Source organism: Salmo trutta, chromosome 21, assembly GCF_901001165.1.
Source record: "Salmo trutta chromosome 21, fSalTru1.1, whole genome shotgun sequence".
NCBI classification, from domain to species: Eukaryota; Metazoa; Chordata; class Actinopteri; order Salmoniformes; family Salmonidae; genus Salmo; species Salmo trutta.
In genome coordinates, this window is record NC_042977.1 from 21,395,452 (window position 1) to 21,417,919 (window position 22,468).

The 22,468-nt window shown below is 43.1% G+C and overlaps 1 protein-coding gene across 2 annotated transcripts; it reads left to right on the plus strand.

Moving 5' to 3' along the window:
* Positions 1 to 1,997: 1,997 nt before the first annotated feature.
* On the plus strand, positions 1,998 to 22,378 carry LOC115156921 (myb-related protein A). 2 transcript variants are annotated; one of them, XM_029704750.1, is made up of 15 exons: positions 1,998 to 2,293; positions 9,007 to 9,094; positions 9,182 to 9,263; positions 9,357 to 9,428; positions 9,538 to 9,630; positions 10,755 to 10,975; positions 11,815 to 11,998; positions 12,182 to 12,256; positions 13,999 to 14,220; positions 14,621 to 14,965; positions 18,824 to 18,963; positions 19,066 to 19,165; positions 19,291 to 19,410; positions 19,879 to 19,986; positions 20,156 to 22,378. In XM_029704750.1, exons 2-15 carry the CDS (start codon positions 9,057 to 9,059, stop codon positions 20,438 to 20,440), a joined length of 2,085 nt encoding a protein of 694 aa, XP_029560610.1. In that variant the 5' UTR covers positions 1,998 to 2,293; positions 9,007 to 9,056; the 3' UTR covers positions 20,441 to 22,378. The 2 variants fall into 2 exon arrangements, with proteins under 2 accessions (XP_029560610.1, XP_029560609.1); XM_029704749.1 differs by having other exon boundaries at positions 1,999 to 2,293; positions 19,060 to 19,165.
* Positions 22,379 to 22,468: the final 90 nt, after the last annotated feature.

Below are 22,468 nucleotides of genomic sequence, written 5' to 3' on the forward strand. Positions count from 1 at the left end.
TGTGTGTGTGTGTGTGTGTGTGTGTGTGTGTGTGTGTGTGTACATAGTTCATGTTGATAGATGATAAGGAATGATACATCAATTCAAGAATAACAATTATTTTTCCATGAACCGCCTGCAGTTTTATTGTTTTGTGAACATGCAATGCTAGCATTTTATTATTCAATTGAAATAATACATTTACGTTTGCGCTTGGAATTCAAGAGATGGAAATAAGGCGTGTTGTTGTGCAGGGGTGTGTTGAGCCCTATATGCTACCTTTATTGCTCATGGGAACAACTAATGGGAACATTAGTTAGGATAAACTTGGGATGATCCAAGCATAGAAATAGAATGATTCATTTTAATTATTTGGAAACAACAATCAGCTGGTATTACTAAGAATGTTATGTCTAGTTGCTTTATTGCTATTCAGCTCTAGAATTTCAACACAACATCCACAATTTGAATCACTCAAAAAAGTAATGGGCCAATGGGATATATTAAAGTGCTGTCAACATGTATGCCTAGTTGGTGAGTGTGACATGAGATGTCTTGATCTTTTGGTGCAGAACATGATGTATCCCTTGAGAAATCATTGAAAGAGGTGTCATGGAGAAGGTACATTTGATATCTCATAAACACAAAACATCTCACAGTGGTGTGTGAAGTATATTTCCAATTGGTTGTTCATCCAATGCAGTTGAATGTAAACTTCTGGGCAAACTGTGTAGTAACATGTTGCATTCAGATCAGTTTTTGTGGCATTAAATTCCTCTCCAGACATTATAAAACCTAACTCCTGGTTTGTTTGTTGGAATTTCAACCAAAAAGTGGGTTGCGGTGTTGATAGGCCCTGGCCTCAAAAGGCAGAGGTCTCACGAATTGAGTTTACACTTTTGTTGCCAACAAAGATTTTGGAGTATTCCAGATCACCTTGTTGTTATAGAATGACATGGTAACTTTGGATGCTGCCATTATCAGCTTATGGCCTTAAATCATTGAGTCTTACTGAGTCTTGGCCTGACTTCTGGACAAGGTTTCTTATTATGGCAAAAAGCAGTTCTATTTGTACCGGCCAAAAAAAAACATTTGCAGGTAATATTTTTTTAAAGCCCCATGGCTTTTCTTTTGAGTGAACAACATGTCAAACTCAGCACTTTCAGAAAAAGAGGGACTGTTAGAATAGAGCATGTACTAGCTAAACTCAAACAAAGTGATATTTTCAGTCCAAGGAAGAATAAAAAGGAAATGTTAAACTCGCCTAACTCAGACAACACTGATTTGACAAACTTGAAGTTTGTTTTTTTGAGACTGCTGTACTAATTACATATATTGTAAGCCAGTTGTATTATAATAGTATATATTGTAGTATACTTTGATCTGTACAGAAACTCAAGTTGTTCAGTAAAATGTTTAGTTAACTTTTTTTCTTGTTTGCTAATAAAATATTGAACATACCACAGCTACAACATTGCTGTTTGCATGTGTGATGACTTTTTAACACAACAATAAAGTAATTGCTTCACAATTTTGTATTGTGGTCACTAATACTGCCTTAACACTTGCCTTTGAATTCACTTTATATTTTTACTTTTTAAAAAAGTATGTAGACCCACTTAATCAATAGCCTATGCTTGATCTCATAATCTTAAAGTTTGTTTCTTTGTGACTGCTGCACTTGTATTATACTTTGATCAGTACAGAAACTCAAATTGTTCAGTAGCCTATGCTTGATCCCATCATCCCTTGAGCTTTGTGCACGCATTGAATGTGTATGTGCCACGCTACACGTCGATGTTTGTCTGTAGCTTAGCAGGTCTAGCTTCATATCCCCAGCGAGGGGTCAATGCATTGTGGCTCACAGCCAAGAATGTGACAGTCTATCAATTGGATTTATGACACGCAATAATACGTGCAATGTTCTCTGTTATCTGTCGTTGTACTACAAAAGTCCACCAGGTGGTAGAACTGCATCAATTTTCAAATATAAAAAACACTGCGTCTGTATACAGCTTTCGGCTGTTCAAATGTAATTGTAAGATTTTCATGAATGATTTTCATGAAAAGCTCTTGTTAGTGATACAGGTGTTGTCGTCGGCTTTTGAAATACCCGGCTGGCTGAAAACGAATTTGATACATTTCACAGGGCTGATTTGACAGAGACTTTGCGATTCTGACCAATGAGGAGAGAGTCCGCGTGCGCTGCACTGGGGTGGGCGAGAGATTCGGCGGGACAGACATTTCTGAACTACTGTCCCCCAAGAGACCGGACCACCACGGAGAATTTAAATACGTCTAAAGGAGACGGGATGTGAGTAGCAAGATGAAGACATGAGGTGGAAACAGAATAGTGTTTGATCATCAGTCATAAACTCAACCACATTAATAACAAACATAGGATGATTTGTAAATTGTTATTTGAGCTAGCTGGCTCAGCTAAGTAACGTTAACTGTAACAAAGTATAGCTAGTTTTGCTAGCCAGACTGATTAGTTGGCTAATTTGCAGACGTTAGCTTCTTACTAGCTAGCCACCTAGTTTCAAGTGTAAACGTTTTATTGTCACATGCACAGGATACAGCAGGTGTAAAACAGTACAGTGAAATGTTTAACTTGTGAGCTCTTTTCCAACAATGCAGAAATAAAGGTAGCTAATAATATACCGTTAGATAAGAAGAAGAACACACGTAAAATACAAAGAGAAGCATGATCATGCAGTTATATCCAGGTCAGTGCCAGTAAGTACCATTATTACAATGTGCAAGGGGTCCTGGAGTGATTGAGGTAGGTATACACATGTAAGCAGCGGTAAAAGTGATTAGCAGCAGGATAAATATCAATGATAATAATAATAATAATAGAACGGGTAGAAAGTGGCTGGTAGTAGGATAAAGACTAGTGGTAATAATAATAAACAATTTAGCATCAGCGAACCTTAATAGTAATCACTTAAAAACATATACAGTATATTGTCACATACACCAGATAGGTGCAGTGAAATGTGTTGTTTTACAGAGTCAGCTATAGTAGTACGGCACCCCTGGAGCAAATTAGGGTTAAGTGCCTTGCTCAAGGGCACATCGACAGATGTTTCACCTTGTCGGCTTGGGTATTGGAACCAGAGTATGTGGTGTGTGCATGGTGGTGAGTGTATGTGTGTGGCGTCTGTGGTGAACATGGGTGCATGAGTGTGTATGCGTGAATGAGAAGAGTGTCAGTGTAGGTGTGGGTGTGTGTCTGAGTGGTAGAGACCTGTCGTTGAGCATATTGGCAGAGCAGGTAGTCAGTGTGGATAGTCTGTGGGAGTGCAGGGGTAGTAACTATTCAACAGTCTTATGGCCTGGGGAAAGAAGCTGTCCCGATGCTCTAGCACCGCCTACTGGACGGGAGCAGGGAGAACAGCCCATGGCTCAGGTGGGTGGAGTCTTTGGAAATGTTTTGTGTCACTGACAGACACCGTTTGGCATGAATGTCTTGGATGGCTGGGAGCTTGCCCCCAGCCATCCGCACCACCCTTTTTTAGGGCCTTGCTGTCGATTACGGCGCGGTTGCCATACCAGGCAGTGATACAACCAGTCGGGATGCTTTCGATGGTGCACATGTAGAAGTTTCTCAGGATCTGAGGGGCTATGCCAAATCTTTTCAGCCTCCTGAGGGTGATGAGGCGCTGTCGTGCCTTCTTCACGACTGTGCTAGTGTGAGAGGACCATGTTAGCTCTCGACCCGGTCCACTACAGCTCCATCGATGTGGATGGGGGTGTGCTCGCCCCCGTGTTTTCTCTAGCCCACAATCAGCTTCTTGGTCTAGCTGATGTTGAGGAAGAGGTTGTTGTCCTGGCACCACATTGCCAGGTCTCTGTCCTCCCTATAAGCTGTCTCATCGCTGTCGGTGATCAGGCCTACCACCGTTGTGTCGTCAGCAAACTTGATAAAACAATTACAATAACAATTCTCTATAAATCCTGGTTACACTTCTTTGCATAGTGAACACTGCATTTCAATTACACATTTATACTTCCTCAATCAGCCTCTGAGGTGCTTTTACTTCTTTACCTGACTGCCTCATTACAACAGGCTGCCCTGGTGGGTCTGACACAGGAGTGTCTGGGCTTGATGTTGTCTGACCTGTAATGACACTCTCTTGCCTGTCTGTTAGCTCACACTCAGGTACACGGAACACATGTCTCCTATTTCTCCTGAATGTAACTACCTCAGGTGTCATTACATCATATGACCTGGTTGCCACTGTTTTCACCACATTGGGCCTCAACGCTCCATGTTTCAACATCATGCATTTTCACCCTATCATTTGGACTGAGTGCACTGAGCACCTTGGACCCTGTGTCATAGTACCTTTTCTATTCACTCTTTTCCCTCTATTTGTTAAGAATGACCTTGTCATCCTGTCTGTTTCTAGGAGTACTGGCAACCTACTTTTGAGTTTCCTGTTGAACAACAGCTCTGCCGGGGAGACGGACCATGTTTTAATGGAGTAGCCCTGTAGTTTAGCAAAGCTAGATACATATCTTTCTTAAGTAGTAGTTTCATTGTTTTGACACCGTTCTCGACTAACCCATTAGACTGTGGGTACAGTGGGTTGGATGTGACATGCTTGAACCTGTACAGTTTAGCAAAATCACTGAAAGTTGAACTGAGGCGTTGTCCGTATGGACTACCTCTGCGACCCCATGACGAGCAAAGAATGACTTAATGTGAGTTAACACCTGACTAGCAGGAATGCCCTTCAGCAAAGCTCTCTGGGTAATGAGAGTAATAGTCCATCATTAGAACATAGTTCTTGCCTTCAAGAGAAAAGAGATCTATTCCTACTTTGCCCCATGGTCTCATTACCTCTTTTTCCTCAACCCACATTGGCTCTGCTCTGTTTTGACCGCTATTCATGGCATGTTTCACAAGCTTTGACTGGCTGCTCTATATCAGCATTCATCTTGGGCCAGAATAACACTGCTTTTGCATGTCGTTTTGACTTTTCCATCCCTAGCTGGCCTTTGGGTATTTTGATCAACATGTTTTTCTGTAACACACTTGGTATCACAATACCTCAACCCTTAAACAGAATTCCATCAAGTACAGATAGCTCATCCCTATATTGACAATAAGGGTATGGTATACCTTGTACAGACCACCCACATGTTATGACTTGAATACCCTTTTACAAACATTCATCTTCTGCAGTAGCACGTGAAATAACTGTCCACATTTCATTTATGAGACTGGGCAACTCATTCTGAAGGTTTACATGTATGGTCTCATCCTGCTCGTATATCTGGTTTGGTTCTGAGCTGTCAAAAGCTATGGACAATGTGACACTAACAATTCTTTTCCTGGTCCCTGTGGCTCAGTTGGTAGAGCATGGTGTTTGCAATGCCAGCATGGTCTGTGCAATGCCAGGGTTGTGGGTTCAATTCCCACAGGGGGCCAGTACAAAAAAAAAAACAAGAATGCATGAAATGTATTCACTACTGTAAGTTGCTCTGGATAAGAGTGTCTGCTAAATGACTTAAATGTACTCAAGTTGCAAGTCATGTTTCTGAAGTTTTAGAAACAGTCTCTGTACCCTTGGTGGTGTGTATTTTAGACATTTCTTTGCAATAGATCTGTTTCGGCCCACACTGTTTTACCATAGATAAACACATAGAATGTCTCACACGCTTATGACAGTGCCAATGCCTCTTTCTCAATCTGAATATAGTTACACTCAGAAGTTGTCAAAGTCCTGGAGGCATATGCGACTGGGCGCCATCTAGTGCCATACTGTTGTAACAACACTGCACCTAAACCTGCTTTAGAGGCATCTGCTGAGATTTTCACATGTTAGTTTTTCACCCAAGAAGGTTATTTCTGTCTTTCTGAATTCACATTTGACTGCGTTTAGCTTTAGCCCATTAACTGTGGCTGGATCAAGTGCTGCTTTCAACCTTGTGTTGTGCTCTTCAAGAATCTGACCCCATGTTAGGACATCATCAATGTACACTTTTGTGCCTGGCACACTCATATATCTGTTGAACTGTGCTATGAAAGACTTTTGGTGCTGAAGTGAGACCAAACGGGAGCCTTTTAAATGAATACCTACCAAAATGAGTATTGAAAGTACAAAGCCTTGTATTCGCCTTGTCTAGACTGATCTTCCAAAACGCCAAGGAGGTGTCTAGCTTTGAGAATTATTTAGCCCCTACTATGTCCCCAAATATCTCCCCTCTGGTAGGCAGCTGGAAGTGTTCCCTTTTTACATACTTGTTTAGCTCTTTTGGATCCATACACAGTCTAAGCGAGCCGTCTTTCTTCTCCACTATTACTAGTGAGTGGACCCATTCAGTAGGCTCTTCTACTTTGTCTAGGATATCTAAGGACTCTAGCCTCAGTAGCTCTGCTTTTAGCTGGTCTCTTAGTGATAATGGTACCTTCCTAAGTGCATGGATCACTGGTCTATTTGGCTGCTCTAACTCCGTTTTGTGTTGCACCATGAGTTTTCCCTGAAAAACATGAGCATATGCGTCCACAACATTAGTCATTTCACCATTCACTGTATGAAATCGTTTCACCAGACCCAGTAAGTTACATAACTTTAACCCAATGATGGCTGTTTTTTCTCCCTTTACTATGACAAACGGAACCTTGTGAGATTTAGCATCTAACTCCAGCACCAATGTGCATGACCCCGAAGTGGCAATTGCTTCACCACTATACGCATTCAGTCTTATCATTTGTTTTGTGTTCAACACTGGTTTTACCTGAAACAGTAACAATTAACAATTCAGTCTCTGGAATTATGTTGACCTGTGCTCCAGTGTTAAGTTTGAACACAATGTCAGTTCCATTAGTCTTGTAGGTAGCAGTCCAGTCCTTGTCTAGTCCTGCAAGTGTGACTGTTCTCATAAAGGTGTCACCCAAAGACACCTCACTGTACTCGTTGTCTCTGCTGTTTCCTGGTCCTCGTTGACACAGTGTACTGTATTTTGTTGTCTAGGCTGCCTGCATTTGAGTGTGAAGTGGTTTTTCATGCCACAGTTGTAACACTCTTTTCTATATGCTGGGCACTGGCAAGGTCTGTGCTCTCCTCCGTAGTTTCTGCATGAGTGCTGCTTCCCTGAAGTGTGTTGCTGACTGCTGTTGGGACTGTCCTTTGAAGTTAGCCGTTTATCTCTAGCTCTTCCTTTGCTAACATACTTCGCTTTGCATACTGTCACTAAGAACAACACCGTCAATTGACCAAATGCGACTGAGTCACCTTGCTTGCTTGACACATTTGTGTTGCTCTTTCTTGTGTCAATTCATTCTCACCAAGTAACTTTTCTCTCACACCATGACAATTTTATCTCGTATCAGCGAGTCTGCAATTTGACCAAAATTACACGACTGACATTTTAGTTTCAAGTCCATAATACATTCCTCAACAGTCTGTTTCATTCTGACATCTACTGTTGAAAACGTACCTCTCAAATGTCTTGTTTCTTCTGGCATTATAAACAGTCTGAAAGTTGGCTAATACCAGTTCATAATCTGCTTGCTCTTCATCCGTTAGCTGAAAACTGTTGTAGACATCAGTGGTATCTGAGCAACCTACTGTGAGAAACCGGGCGACCTTCTGTGCGACGTCTTTATCACCCGCTCCTATCGCCGCCAGAGGGTGAAACAGTGCTTGAACCGATTCCATTGATCTTCAATGTTGCTGTGAAGTTTCAGTTCTGTTGGAGGCTTTAGCGGCTCAATGTCGTTAGCCAGCTAGCACTGCAAATTGACTAGCTACGTGCACTGCACGCTCCGTTAGCTCCGGCGTGGTTATTTTTACGTCACTCTCGTTAGCCCAGTGGCTAGTTAGCTAAAGTTAGCTAGTTGACGTGAAGCCTCTTGGCGCCGTTCAGCATTTTTGACCAAAACTTGATGATGGGTGAGTCAAAGGTGAGTTGTGTCACTCCTGGTACCATGTTGTATCCTCTTGTCTAAGAAATACTAAAGAAAACAACTATTCCTTAAAACACAAGTCCTTCTTTATTCAAGTTAACCGGAGCCGTACAAGTATTGTGCATTGCACCCTTCTGCGTGGGCTGTGCATCCCCTAAGTGGTCACGTGGCCTCCGATACAATATGCCACAGAGTTGTGCTAGCCACGCAGGCGTGGGTGGAGCGGTAGTACAGGAGGGGCTAAGCACACACCCCAGGGGGGCCCCGTGTTGAGGGTCAGTGTGGCGGAGGTGTTGTTGCCTACCCTCAACACCTGGGGGCGGCCCATCAGGAAGTCCAGGATCCAGTTACAGCGGGAGGTATTCAGTCCCAGGGTCTTAAGCTTGGTGATGAGTTTGGAAGGATTATGGTGTTGACACTGAGCTGTAGTCAATGAACAGCATTCTTACATAGGTATTTCTCTTGTCCAGGTGGGAGAGAGCAGTGTGAAGTGCAATTGAGATCGCGTTGTCTGTTGATCTGTTGGGGCGGTATGCAAATTGGAGTGGGTCCATGGTATATGGGATGATGGTGTTTATGTGCCATGACCAGCCTTTCAAAAGCACACATTATTACAGATGTGAGTCATTTACAGATGATAGTCATTTAGGCAGGTTGCCTTAGAGTTATTTGGAACAGGAACAATGGTGGTCAGCTTGAAACATGTTGGGATTACAGACTGGGACAAGGAGAGGTTGAAAATGTCTGTGAAGCTGGTCTGTGCATGCTCTGAGAACGCGCCCTGGTATTGCTTCTGGCCCAGCAGCCTTGCGAGTGTTAACCTGTTTAAAAGTCTTGCTGTCCGTGGCTGACGTGAGTGAGATCACACATTCGTCCAGAACAGCAGGGGTTTTCATGTATGACTCAGAGTTGTTTACCTCGAAGCGAGCATAGAAGGCATTTAGCTAGTCTGGGAGGCCTGCGTCACTGGGCAACTCACGGCTGGGTCCACCTTTGTAATCCGTAATAGTCTGCAAGCCCTTCATACCTATTTTATCTGATCTATTATTTAAGCAAACTACATTTAATCAGAATCTGTTGCTTGTTGTATGCTTTCTCCATAGTTTGTCAATAAGGTTGCTGCATGACAAAAACAATTTGAACAGGATACAGTATGGCTAGCAGCGGCAGCAGAAGACGTCGACACCTTTGGTAAGTTTGAGGGGATGTCTGTTCACTGTAAACATTATTCTCCTCTCATCTCTTGTAAATTAACCTTATTAGTCCTTCCTTTCTCAGTGATGTTGGGGATGACCATGACTGCATTGAGGGGAAATGTCCCAAGAAGTCTTTGCAGAAAGTCAAGTGGTCGAGGGAAGAGGTAAGTCATTCCCTGACTGAGTTGTCTTCTGTGGTAGCGGAGTCAACTCCCGAGAAAATAATATTTAATCTGTTTCTCCCTTATGATCACAAGGATGAGAGGCTGAAGAGGCTTGTGGATGAACATGGAGCAGATGATTGGAATGTGATCGCAGATAATTTCAAGGTAAGTGTCACCCACACAAAATATGCCCAACTCTGACATCTTTGTCCCTTGTGTACCTGTATATATGACTGATGTTTTCTCCTTTTTTTGCATTTCTCCACTCTGACAGAAAAGATCTGAGTCTCAGTGTCAGCACCGATGGCAAAAGGTGCTCAACCCAGAGCTGGTGAAAGGGCCATGGACCAAGGAGGAGGATGAGAGGGTGAAGACCGTTTCTATTCAGTTTTCTGTCTACCAAGTACCCTACATGACCAAAAGTATGTGGACACCTGCTCGTCAAACATCTCATTCCAACATTGCTGCGTGCCTTAGTGAGGTCGGGAACTGATTTTGGGCAATTAGGCCTGGCTCGCAGTCTGCGTACCAATTCATCCCAAAGGTGTTTGATGGGGTTGAGGTCAGGGCTCTGTGCAGGCCAGTCAAGTTCTTCCACACCGATCTCAACAAACCATTTCTGGATTAACCTTGCTTTGTGCACGGGGGAATTGTCATGCTGAAATAGGAAAAGGCCTTCCCCAAACTGTTGCAACAAGGTTGGAAGCACAGAATCGTCTAGAATGTCATTGTATGCTATAGAATTAACATTTCCCTTCACTGGAACTGAGGGACCTAGCCCAAACAATGAAAAACAGCCCCAGACTATTATTCCTCCTCCACCAAAAAGATGGTGAAGTGTGATTCATTACTACAGAGAACGTGTTTCCACTGCTCCAGAGTCCAATGGTGGCGAGCTTTGCACCACTCCATCCGACGCTTGGCATTGCGCATGGTGATCTTAGGCTTGTTCATGGCTGCTCGGCCATGGAAACCCATTTCATGAAGCTCCCGATGAACAGTTATTGTGCTGAAGTTGCTTCCAGAAGCAGTTTGAAACTTGGTAGTGAGTTTTGCAACTGAGGACAATTTTTACACGCTTCAGCAGTGGCGGTCCCTTTCTGTAAGCTTGTGTGGCCTACCACTTCGCGGCTCAGCTGTTATTGCTCCTATACGTTTCCACTTCACAATAACAGCACTTACAATTGACCGGGGCAGCTCTAGCAGGGCAGAAATTTGACGAACTGATTTGTTGGAAAGGTGGCATCCTACGATGGTGCCATGTTGAAAGTCACTGAGCACTTCAGTAAGGCCATTCTACTGCCAATGTTTGTCTATGGTGATTGCATGGCTGTGTGCTCGATTTTATACACCTTTCAACAATGGGTGTGGCTGAATGAACTGAATCCACAAATTTGAAGGGATGTCCACATACTTTTGGCCATGTAGTGTATATGTATCACACATTCACAAATTCTTAATCTTGCTGTGTGTCAATGTATCTGTGCACAGGTCATCGAGTTGGTGCACAGGTATGGCCCCAAGCGCTGGTCCATCATTGCCAAGCATCTGCACGGGCGTATCGGCAAGCAGTGCCGGGAGCGCTGGCACAACCACCTTAACCCTGAGGTGAAGAAGTCGTGCTGGACTCAGGAGGAGGATCGGATCATATACGCTGCTCACAAACGTATCGGGAACCGCTGGGCTGAGATAGCCAAGCTGCTGCCTGGCAGGTTATAACACTTTTATAACAAGTCATAATACTGTTATAACAAGCTAAAACACTCGGTTTGCATCCCAAATGGCACCCTATTCTCTATATAGTTCACTAATTTTGACGAGGGCCCATAGGGATCTGGTCAAAAGTAGTGCACAAAGGGCCTCCCGGGTGGCGCAGTGGTCTAAGGCTAGCTGTGCCACCAGTGCTAGCTGTGCCACCAGAGATTCTGGGTTCGAGCCCAGGCTCTGTCGCAGCCGGCCGCGACCGGGAAGCCCATGGGGCGGCGCACAATTGGCCCAGCGTCGTCCGGGTTAGGGAGGGTTTGGCCGGCAGGGATATCCTTGTCTCATCGCGCACTAGCGACTCCTGTGGCGGGCCGGGCGCAGTGCACGCTGACCAGGTCAGGCTAGGTGTACGGTGTTTCCTCCGACACATTGGTGCAGCTGGCTTCCAGGTTGGATGTGCGTTGTGTCAAGAAGCAGTGCGGCTTGGTTGGGTTGTGTTTCGGAGGATGCATGGCTCTCGACCTTCGCCTCTCCCGAGTCCGTACGGGAGTTGCAGCGATGAGACAAGACTGTAACTACTACCAATTGGATACCACGAAATTGGGGAGAAAAAGGGGGTAAAAAATAAAAAGTAGTGCACAATGTAGGGAATAGCGTGCTCTTTTGGGCGCAGTATCTGTGTCTAATGGCATCAGATTTTATATGTAGAAATCTCATGAGATTAATCAAATATTTTGTTTGTCTGAATCGCAGGGATATATAACAAATAACAACAAATATTAGTGTTGACAATATAGAACATAATATTGTTGCAATTCCATTTCTTTGGTCTGAATCCCTCCCATAGGACAGACAACTCTATAAAGAATCACTGGAACTCGACCATGCTTAGGAAGGTGGAGTATGAGGGCTATCTGCAGGACGTCCCAACTCGGGTCTACAAGACCAAGGCTTCCATCAAGAAAAGAACCAAGTCTTCCAGCTCCTCCTGGCGGAGACAGAATCACTATTTTATGACTATCCCTACAAAGGTGAGCACAGATTTACCAATCAGCACAAGCAACTAGGCTGAAGAATAGCCTAATATCATTCTGAATTGAAAATCACATTTCACTCAAATCGAATGAAAATCACTGAAATCAGGATGAAATCAGTCCCAAAAGGTTTGTTCATTTTATTACAATGTTTGTGTTGTGAATGTGTTTTTTTGGCAGATTTCAGGATATTCCCTTGGCTTGTTGAATGGCCAGTACATGGACAGTGTTCCTGAAACCTCTTTCTTTGTCCCGGTGAGTATCCGCTCTCTGCACTCAATCAGCTTAGCTCAACCATTTTGCAAGTGAACTCCTTCCCTCCCCCCAATGTATAGTAGTTCCTCTGTTATTCAGCATCCAATGTAAGATAAGAGATGAATAAGACTTACAAATCAGCTGTTTTTCCAATCTCTCCTGGGCTGCGTGTACCCCAGCAGTCGTTTACTGATGGCTCCTCCAACAAAGAGCAGAGAATTAAAGAACTCAAGCTGCTCCTTATGGCAGCCGAGAGCGAAGTCAGGAAACGACAAGCCTCATGTGTAAGAAGGATGTGTAAGAAGGAACACGTATGTGTAGTCAGTAATGTAGTATGTTCTAGAACTCCACCCTACCACCCTCCCCACCAGCTTCCCATCCCCCATCCCACCCCCGGTTAGCTAGCGGTTCACCCCCGGTTAGCTAGCCGCTCACCCCCGGTTAGCCATTCGCTCACCCCTGGTTAGCCATTCGCTCACGCCCGGGTTAGCCATTCGCTCACCCCTGGTTAGCCATTCGCTCACGCCCGGGTTAGCCATTCGCTCACCCCCGGGTTAGCCATCCGTTCACCCCGGTTAGCTAGCCACTCACCCCCGGTTAGCTAGCCACTCACCCATGATTAACTAGCTACTCACCCCCGGTTAGCTAGCCACTCACCCATGATTAACTAGCTTCTCACCCCCGGTTAGCTAGCTGCCCCTCCTAGTTGCTACCCATCCCGTCCCTCCCTGCTTCTTACTGTAGCACTTAGCAGTAAGTCATCATTAACAGCTTCTCATTGTAGCAGTAGCAGCTGTCCATCATGTGTTTGTGCGCTTGCTAACTCCATTGCTGTCATTGTCAAGCCAAACATGACAATTGGCATGAAAGTTGTATGAGGAGTTGGCAAGAGCAGAAACGCACTGGCACCCAGGCTAGCTGTTCACAACACCTATGAGGCCTCTTTGGATAGATGAATGAAAAAATGTACAGTTCATGTTTAAGTTTCGGCATGAAAGTGAGGCTCCTGCCAATGTCCACCCTAGTGTCCACTCATTATATTTACATTGGTTAGGGCCCAAAGTTTTTCCTGGTAAGATCACGTGGTCAGGAAAACTCCTGGTCCTAATTATCATTGGTTCTGACCTTTCCATAGCCCTTGTTCAGGGTGTTACGTACGGCTTGCTTACGCTGCGCTTCCAGCCGAAACAGTTTGGAAGAGTTTGCATATATTTTGGACTTTGGTTTTTCGGCTGTACAGGCACACAGTATTTTTTTTGGAGGTAAGCCAAAGTTCGAAGCCAAAGTCTACTTCCCTTCGTCGATGATTGGTCAAAAGTAGGGATTCTTCAATAAAGTCTTTGTTGTCGTTCAACGAGAGACGACTCGTTTTCATGCACATTTTTTCATTGAGAAATACTGCACCAAACATCTTAGTTAGATGTAAAATTGCTCGACTAAGATCTCGGCAAAAACGTACAAATTTATGAGTTATCTTAGATTAATTTGGACTATTTTGAGGAAGTGTATACTGGCTTTGGTGTCTCAAAATGGACAAATAGTACTATTGCCACTATTTTTCTTTTTTTTTTCAAGCGAAGGTCTTTTAAGAGAGTATGCGAGTATACTCGTTCAGTTCGACTAGGCAAGTTTTGCTAGGCGCCAGCCGAGCTGAAGCATGCTGATGCCTTTAGCAATCCGCATGTGACGAACTGGACCAAAGCTAACCTTTCTCTGGCCCCCCCCTTTCTCCATCTCCACAGAACACAGAAGGTCACTACTCCAGCTGGTCCAGCAGCCTGACAGACGACGGTCTGACCAACACGACCCTGAGCAGCTTGGGGAACCAGAGTATGGAGGGCCATGGTTCGGCTGTCTACACTCCTGTGTCTCCCAGCAGGTTCCTGGCCGTGGAGGCAAGCGCTGTCCTCTCCTCCCTACAAACCATCCCCGAGTTCGCAGAGACTCTGGAGCTCATAGACTCGGTCAGTTGGGTGATTCTCATGAAAGCACTTTTAACCATGGAAGTAGCAAAATTAGTTAGAAAAACCATGATCCATCTGCTTCAATCAACTATCATTCTGAAGACTATGTTGCCTAGTTTATGGCACTGTGTCTCATTTTAAATACATTTTACATTTTCGTCTGAATTTTGTACATTTTCAGCCCAAATTCTTATTGCCAAAAAGCATCCGTATTACATCCTTGGGGCATTTTATACAATTTTACTTTAGAAAAACCCAACTTATTTGAATAAAAAACTAAATATGTTGCTGTAATTTGTCCATAAATCAGATTTATTTTTATACTAGGTGAAGTCATTGTGTTATAATTGTCATTGTGTTATAATCTTGTCAAAACATGAATTCTTATTTGACCCCGTAGGACCCAGTGGCTTGGAGCGAGGTGACCAGTTTCAGCTTGAAGGAAATGACCTCGCCCCTGAAACAGGAAGTGATGTTGTCTGTCTCTCAAGTGGGGATGCCAGAAGGAGCTAGCTACCATTTTGAGGACTCAGTCATAATGGACCTGAGTGAGAAATACACTGAACTGATGCCTGCCTCTTCACCCACCGTGACTAAGCTGAGCACACCTCCCTCCATCCTGAAGAGGAGGGAGAGGGGGGAGCAGTACCCTGCCAGTCAGTGTCACAGCACCTCCTTTTTGGACAACAGCACCACCTCACCTAGCATCACTCATGTCAAAGCACTGCCATTCTCTCCCTCCCAGGTAGGATGTCCTGACTAGGTAACGTATAATCTAATACCATCAAGTAATTATGCAAAGCACTGATCTATGATGTATGCTATACATTGTTTTGTAAGACCTTTAAACAGGTCAACATTCACGAGGCCGAAAGGGCAAGACGGATTACAAGGACGTGTACTCAGAGCATGCGCTGACCAACTTGCAAAGTGTCTTCACTGACATTTTCAACCTGTCCCTGACAGAGTCTGTAATACTTACATGTTTCAAGCAGACCACCATAGTCCCTGTGCCCAAGAACACCAAGGTAACCTGCCTAAATGACTATCGAACCGTAGCACATGAATTGCTTTGAAAGGCTGGTCATGGCTCACATCAACACCATCATCCCAGAAACCCTAGACCCACTCTAATTTGCATACGGCACCAACAGATCCACAGATGACACAATCTCTATTGTACTCCACACTGCCCTTTCACACCTGAACAAAAGGAACACCTATGTGCGAATGCTGTTCATTGACTACAGCTCAGCGTTCAACACCATAGTGCGCTCAGAGCTCTTCACTAAACTAAGGACCCTGGGAATAAACACTTCCTTTGCAACTGGATCCTGAACTTTGTGACAGGCCACCCCCAGGTGGTAAGGGTAGGCAACAACACATCTGCCACACTGATCCTCAACATGGGGGCCAAGCATGACTCCAACACCATCATTAAGTTTGCCGTCAACACAACGGTGGTAGGCCCGATTACCCACAATAATGAGACAGCCTATAGGGAGTGGTGTGCCAGGACCACAACCTCTCCCCCAACGTGATCAAGACAAAGGAGATGATCGTGGACTACAGGAACAGGAGGGCCGAGCACGCCCCCATTCTCATCGACAGGGCTGTAGTGGAGCAAGTTGAGAGCTACAGAGTGTCCACATCACCAACAAACTATCATGGTCCAAACACACCAAGATAGTCGTGAAGAGGGCACGACAACGCCTATTCCCCCTCAGGAGACTGAAAAGATTTGGCATGGGTCCTCAGATCTGCAAAAAGTTAAACAACTGCACCATCAAGAGCATCTTGACTGGTTGCATCACCGCCTGGTATGTCAACTGCTCGGCCTCCAACCACAAGGTGCTACAGAGGGTAGTGCGTACGGGCCAGTACATCACTGGGGCCAAGCTTCATGCCATCCAGGACCTCTATACCAGGCGGTGTCAGAGGAAGGCCTTAAAAATGGCCAAAGATTCCAGCCACCCGGAGCGCCAAGTCTATGTCCAAAAGGCTTCTTAACAGCTTTTACCCCCAAGCCATAAGACTGCAGAACAGCTAATCAAATGGCTAACCGGACTGTTTGCATTTTTCTTTAGCTGTTTATTATCTATGCATTGTCACTTTACCCCTAACTACATGTACATATTACCTCGACTAACCTGTACCCCCGCACATTGACTCGGTACCGGGACCCCCTGTATATAGCCTTGTTATTGTTACTTTTTTTATTTTGTAAATATTTTCTTAACTCTTATTTCTCTTAACTGCATTGTTGGTTAAGGGCTTGTAAGTAAGCATTTCATGGTGAGGTGACTACACCTGTTGTATTTGGCGCATGTGACAAATACAATTTGATTGTCAAATAGCCTGCATACAGTAGAGCAGGGGTAAGCAACTAGATTCAGCAACACACCGATTTTTGGTCAGAGCGGATGGTCGGGGGTCCGAAACATAATTATAATAATTTGTACACTGCAAATTGACCACAACTAAGCCCAAAAATGACAATTTTCATACCTTGATTACACGATCATATGTCTATAATTGGTAAACAGATTTCCTAAATTAATTAATTTTTGAACAAAAATCTAAAATCCCCTAATAACGTTGGGCTAAAAACTAGAGGTCGGCCGATTATGATTTTTCAACGCCGATACCGATTATTGGATGACCGGGGGGGAAAGCCAATACCGATTAATCTGCCGATTTAAAAAATATAATAAAAATTTACATTTGTAATAATGACAATTACAACAATACTGAATGAACACTTATTTTAACTTAATATAATACCTAAATACTATCAATTTAGCCTCAAATAAATAATGAAACATGTTCAATTTGGTTTAAATAATGCAAAAACAAAGTGTTGGAGAAGAAAGTACATTTTAGTCATCTAGCAGACGCTAGATGACTAAAATGTAAAAGTGCAATATGTGCCATGTAAAAAAGCTAACGTTTAAGTTCCTTGCTCAGAACATGAGAACATATGATAGCTGGTGGTTCCTTTTAACATGAGTCTTCAATATTCCCAGGTAAGAAGTTTTAGGTTGAAGTTATTATAGGAATTGTAGGACTATTTCTCTCTATACGATTTGTATTTCATATACCTTTGACTATTGGATGTTCTTATAGGCACTTTAGTATTGCCAGTGTAACAGTATAGCTTCCGTCCCTCTCCTCGCTCCTACCTGGGCTCGAACCAGGAACACATCGACAACTGCCACCCTCGAAGCAGCGTTACCCATGTAGAGCAAGGGGAACAACTACTCCAAGTCTCAGAGCGAGTGACGTTTGAAACGCTATTAGCGCGCACCCGCTAACTAGCTAGCCATTTCACATCGGTTACACCATCCTAATCTTGGGAGTTGATAGGCTTGAAGTCATAAACAGCGCAATGCTTGAAGAATTGCGAAGTGCTGCTGGCAAAACGCACGAAGGTGCTGTTTGAATGAATGCTTACGAGCCTGCTGCTGCCTACCATTGCTCAGTCAGACTGCTCTATCAAATATCAAATCATAGACTTAATTATAACATAATAACACACAGAAATGCGAGCCTTTGGTCATTAATATGGTCGAATCCGGAAACTATCATTTCGAAAACGAAACGTTTATTATTTCAGTGAAATACGGAACCGTTCCATATTTTATCTAACGGGTGGCATCCCTAAGTCTAAATATTCATGTTACATTGCACAACCTTCAATGTTATGTCATAATTATGTACAATTCTGGCAAATGAATTACGGCCTTTGTTAGGAATAAATGGACTTCTGCTGTATATACCCTGACTGCTTGCACGGAACGCTAGAGAAGTGACACAAATTCATGTTAGCAGGCAATATTAACTAAATATGCAGGTTTCAAAATATATACTTGTGTATTAATTTTAAAGAAAGACATTGATGTTTATGGTTAGGTACATTGGTGCATTTGACAGTGCTTTTTTCGCAAATGCGCTTGTTAAATCATCACCCGTTTGTCGAAGTAGGCTGTGATTCGATGAGAAATTAACAGGCACCGCATCGATTATATGCAACGCAGGACACGTTAGATAAACTAGTAATATCATCAACCATGTGTAGTTAACTAGTGATTATGTTAAGATAACTTTAATGCTAGCTAGCAACTTACCTTGGCTTCTTGCTGCCCTCGCGTAACAGGTAGTCAGCCTGCCATGCAGGCTCCTCGTGGAGTGCAATGTAAGGCAGGTGGTTAGAGCGTTGGACTAGTAACCGGAAGGTTGCAAAAACGAATCCCCGAATCCCCCCTGAACAAGGCAGTTAACCCCCGTTCCTAGGCCGTCATTGAAAATAAGAATGTGTTCTTAATCTGACTTGCCTAGTTAAATAAAGGTGTAAAAAAAATATATATATATTTATCGGCAAATCGGTGGCCAAAAATACCGATTACCGATTGTTATGAAAACTTGAAATCGGCCCTAATTAATCAGCTATTCCGATTAATCGGTCGACCTCTACTAAAAACGTTGGGGGTTGAAGAAAATCACTTGCGTGCTGGTTTTGGCCCACGGGCCTCCTGTTGCCGACCCCTGCCATAGAGTATATTTGTGATATATGGTACAAACACTACACTGTATTTCTCTGTAGTTTTTCAACGTGTCTTGCGTTGAGGATTTGACTCTAGAAAACCCAGCTCTGACGTCCACCCCAGTGTGCGGTCACAAACGTGCCAATACCACCCCCCTCCAGAAGGAGTTAACAACTAAGTATCAGAAGGAGAATGCTGGGTAAGTGAGTTTTCTATAACAGTTCTGTGTTAATATTTCACTCCTACACCAACAGAGGCTTTCTCACATGCATGTACTGTCTGACTGTTTTACAAGTTTCAGGACCCCCAAGGTTCGTAAAGCCATCATGTTTCCCATGCCACTAACTCCAACACCATTCAAGACTGTCACGGCCACCCAAGAGGCCCAGCTGAAAATGATGGTATATTTATAACACAGGAATAACATGTTTATAAGTCATGTCTGTATTATCTGTTATGTGTTTGGTGTGTGAGGGGATGTTGTATTATGTAACTCTTCCTGAGGGATGTGTGTGTGTTCTGTTAGATGCAGCAGCCACAGTCCCTGGCCTACCTGGAGGAAGAGGTGCTTAGAGTGGAAAACAAGGTTGATATGTTAATTCATGCAGAAACACAGGCTGACTTCTGCTCCTCCTGGAAACATGAGGTATCCATTTTTTACATTTACATTTTAGTCATTTAGCAGACGCTCTTATCCAGAGTGACTTACAGTAGTGAATGCATACATTTCATTAAAAAAATTATCCGTACTGGTCCCCCGTGGGAATCGAACCCACAACCCTGGCGTTGCAAACACCATGCTCTACCAACTGAGCCACACGGGACCATCCAAAGCTCATATTCATCCATAGAGATTTGTACACAGTAATTATGAAGTAATTCAATTCCATTCAAACAACTTTATTTGTCACCTCCTGTCAATTATGTCAGGGCTATAGCGGCGCTTAAGACACATTTAACTAACACCAAACGATAATGACTAAACAGAGAATAAATAGACCAGAACCTGCGTGATAAAGACTTCAAAGTGCCGTTCAATAAATATATTAGTATTAAACATAGATGGAATTCAACTTTTTTTACAGTCTTATCCATTCCATGTTTTGTAACCCAGGTTGATCCATCGAACAGGAGTGTTAGGAAATCCCTGGCTGCGGAACCCTGGAATAAGGACTGCCACAGTGCTCAACTCTATTTCCAAGAAGACTTCAACAATGCACAGGTGAGATATCAGTGAGATATCACTTTTCAAGTTGCCATCAGAAGCACTGAAAATGAGATTCATACAGACTATTGTAGATGAGGATGGTAAACCACGGGGAGAGTGAAGGACAATTAAGAGAGCATTGAAGAATGAGACAGTACTTTAAAGGTCTCTCACATTATCTCAGATCCATGGGGAGAGCCTGCTGACCAGCGCCCCCCAGAGGTCGTCCATGCTGGGCTGTGAGGAGCTGGTGTACTCGCCAGCCCCTGGTCTAGGACCAGGGAGAGAGGAGCCATGCTGTTACCTGCCCCACCACACCCTCACCATCGCCCCGAGGAGAGACGACAACTGTGAGTGGGATGCTGTGGTATTTGGGAAGACTGATGATCAGATGATCGTAGCTGAGCAGGCCAGACAGTTCCTCAGCTCCCAGACATCTGGCTGTGCCTCCAGAACATTGGTACTCTGACAGGACCTCAACACTACTTAGGCTGTGTTTAGACATTCAGCCCAATTCTGATTTTGTTTGGCACTAATTGGTCTTTTGACCAATCAGATTTTTTGTCAGTAATTGGGCAAAAGATCAGAATTGTGCTGCCTGTGTAAGTACAGCTTTAGTAGCTAACAGTTAGCCTGGTCCTACTGTATGTGCTTTCTGGCCTGACACTGACGATAGGAGTTGGCAAGAGTGCACAAACAGATCTGGGCCAGGCTCGCTAACAGTCACTAAGATAGTTTTTACCCAGAGGTATGCTAATACTAGACAATTTTACTATAGGTAGGAAACATCATATTACCTACTTTTATTTTTTGTCTCTGGATTCACACAAAACAACCACCTGTGATTTTTTTTATTTGTCTGTTTTCAATTACAGGTTGATAGGAAAATGATATAACAACATGTAGCCGATTAACCATACTGGTAGCAATTCATTGAAGTTATTTTGGATTGAATAACATTATTAAAGACCATAACTCTGTTGATTTTGCACTATAAAAAGTGCTATATCTGTATGTGTTGTATACTGTAGCAAGAGAAAGGTGAAGGCATTTAATGAATGTTTTCTGCGTTGAAGGTGCAAAGAAATCGGAATCGGTAACTTTTTGTAATTTATTGTGCCTTTGGAGCTTTTCTCATCAAAAATAATATTGATATTGTACATCTGATGGTGTTAATGCTGTTTTACCGCTAAACAAAACCCCCACCTGAATGGAATTTTTTTAACACTTCATCATTGAATCATGTTAGATACCGAAAGTACTTTTCAAAACGTATAAAGAAATGTACTGTTACTTCTTTGCACAGATTGTAAACATGTTCTAATTATTTTGAATTGGACAATAGCTTGTGTATCTTATCTCTCTCTGGAGATGAAAGCATTGCAAAATTCACAGAACACATCTGCCCCATATTCACATTTTGTCCCATATTATTACAAACACAGTTTACAGCCTTCCACCTCAGATGTCTATGCAGAAGCAAATTGCACTTATTGTTTTCAACATTTGTGTATTCCTTTGGATGTAGCATACACATTTTGTTATAATTGAATGTACTGTTAACTGTTATTGTTAACCAGAGGAAAGGGTGATGGAGTTGGGCTTTGTGGCATGGAACTGTGTGCATATTCTGCTGCTACTGAGACAAAGCAGGTCATGCACGTCTGAGGGTCAGAAGCCATTGGAGAAACACTGCCTGGGACAAACATACTTTAATAAACATTTTGGCAGTTGGTTGGTGTACATAAGTTAAAGTACTTGCTCCTTAGGTGTCCAAAGAGTTTATTTTATGTATTAGGATTTTACTTACCGGTAACTCAAATTGTAAATGTATAGGTATGTAAACTGATTCCTTTCTTAGCAAGGTTTTAAACATGGATTTTAATTTTGAAATCATAAAACAGTATGTAGAAAGTTCTGTAAGGCATTTTAAGAAAGTCAAGTGTTGATCTACAGTATTTGATTCTGAAGCGTAGTGTGTTAGTTTGACCCTACATTAAGAAGTATTTTATCAACCTGTGCTAGCTATAGGTAATACATCCAGCTAAATATCAAATAGGTTTCATTTGATAGGAGTACTAGGGCAACTGAAGGATATTCCAATCAAAGTTATTTTCAAGTGTACTGCATCTTTGTGTAAAGATTTATTGTAATACGATTTAACATTTTGTTTACCTGTAATATAGTTTCTTTTTAAACCTGTTCCTAATTCTAGGTTTGGAGGGAAAAAGGTACATGCAGCACTTTGGTCTTTCTATAAAATAGAAAGTATACACATTTGTTTTTCACAGTTTTTATATGGCACATTGTTTATGTCACCTTTGTATAGAGTCACTGCCAACTCGTGCACATGTACCTCAGTTTGGTAATAATAAAATGCTAAAACTATTAGCTTGTGTTGCAGTAAGTTCCCACTGTAGAGGAGTGTGTTTTGTTTGTGAGTGCCTGAAGACTGGGTGGGCAGGATGCTCATTCATACTATGAAGAAGGCAAACAA

Excerpts from the sequence above, each read along its gene's own strand:
- LOC115156921 (XM_029704749.1), top strand. The coding sequence starts at position 9,057 with ATGGCTAGCAGCGGCAGCAGAAGACGTCGACACCTTTG. Across the intron at positions 14,221-14,620 it reads CTCTGGAGCTCATAGACTCG|GACCCAGTGGCTTGGAGCGA; the intron begins GTCAGTTGGGTG and ends TTGACCCCGTAG. Across the intron at positions 18,964-19,059 it reads TATCAGAAGGAGAATGCTGG|TTTCAGGACCCCCAAGGTTC; the intron begins GTAAGTGAGTTT and ends CTGTTTTACAAG.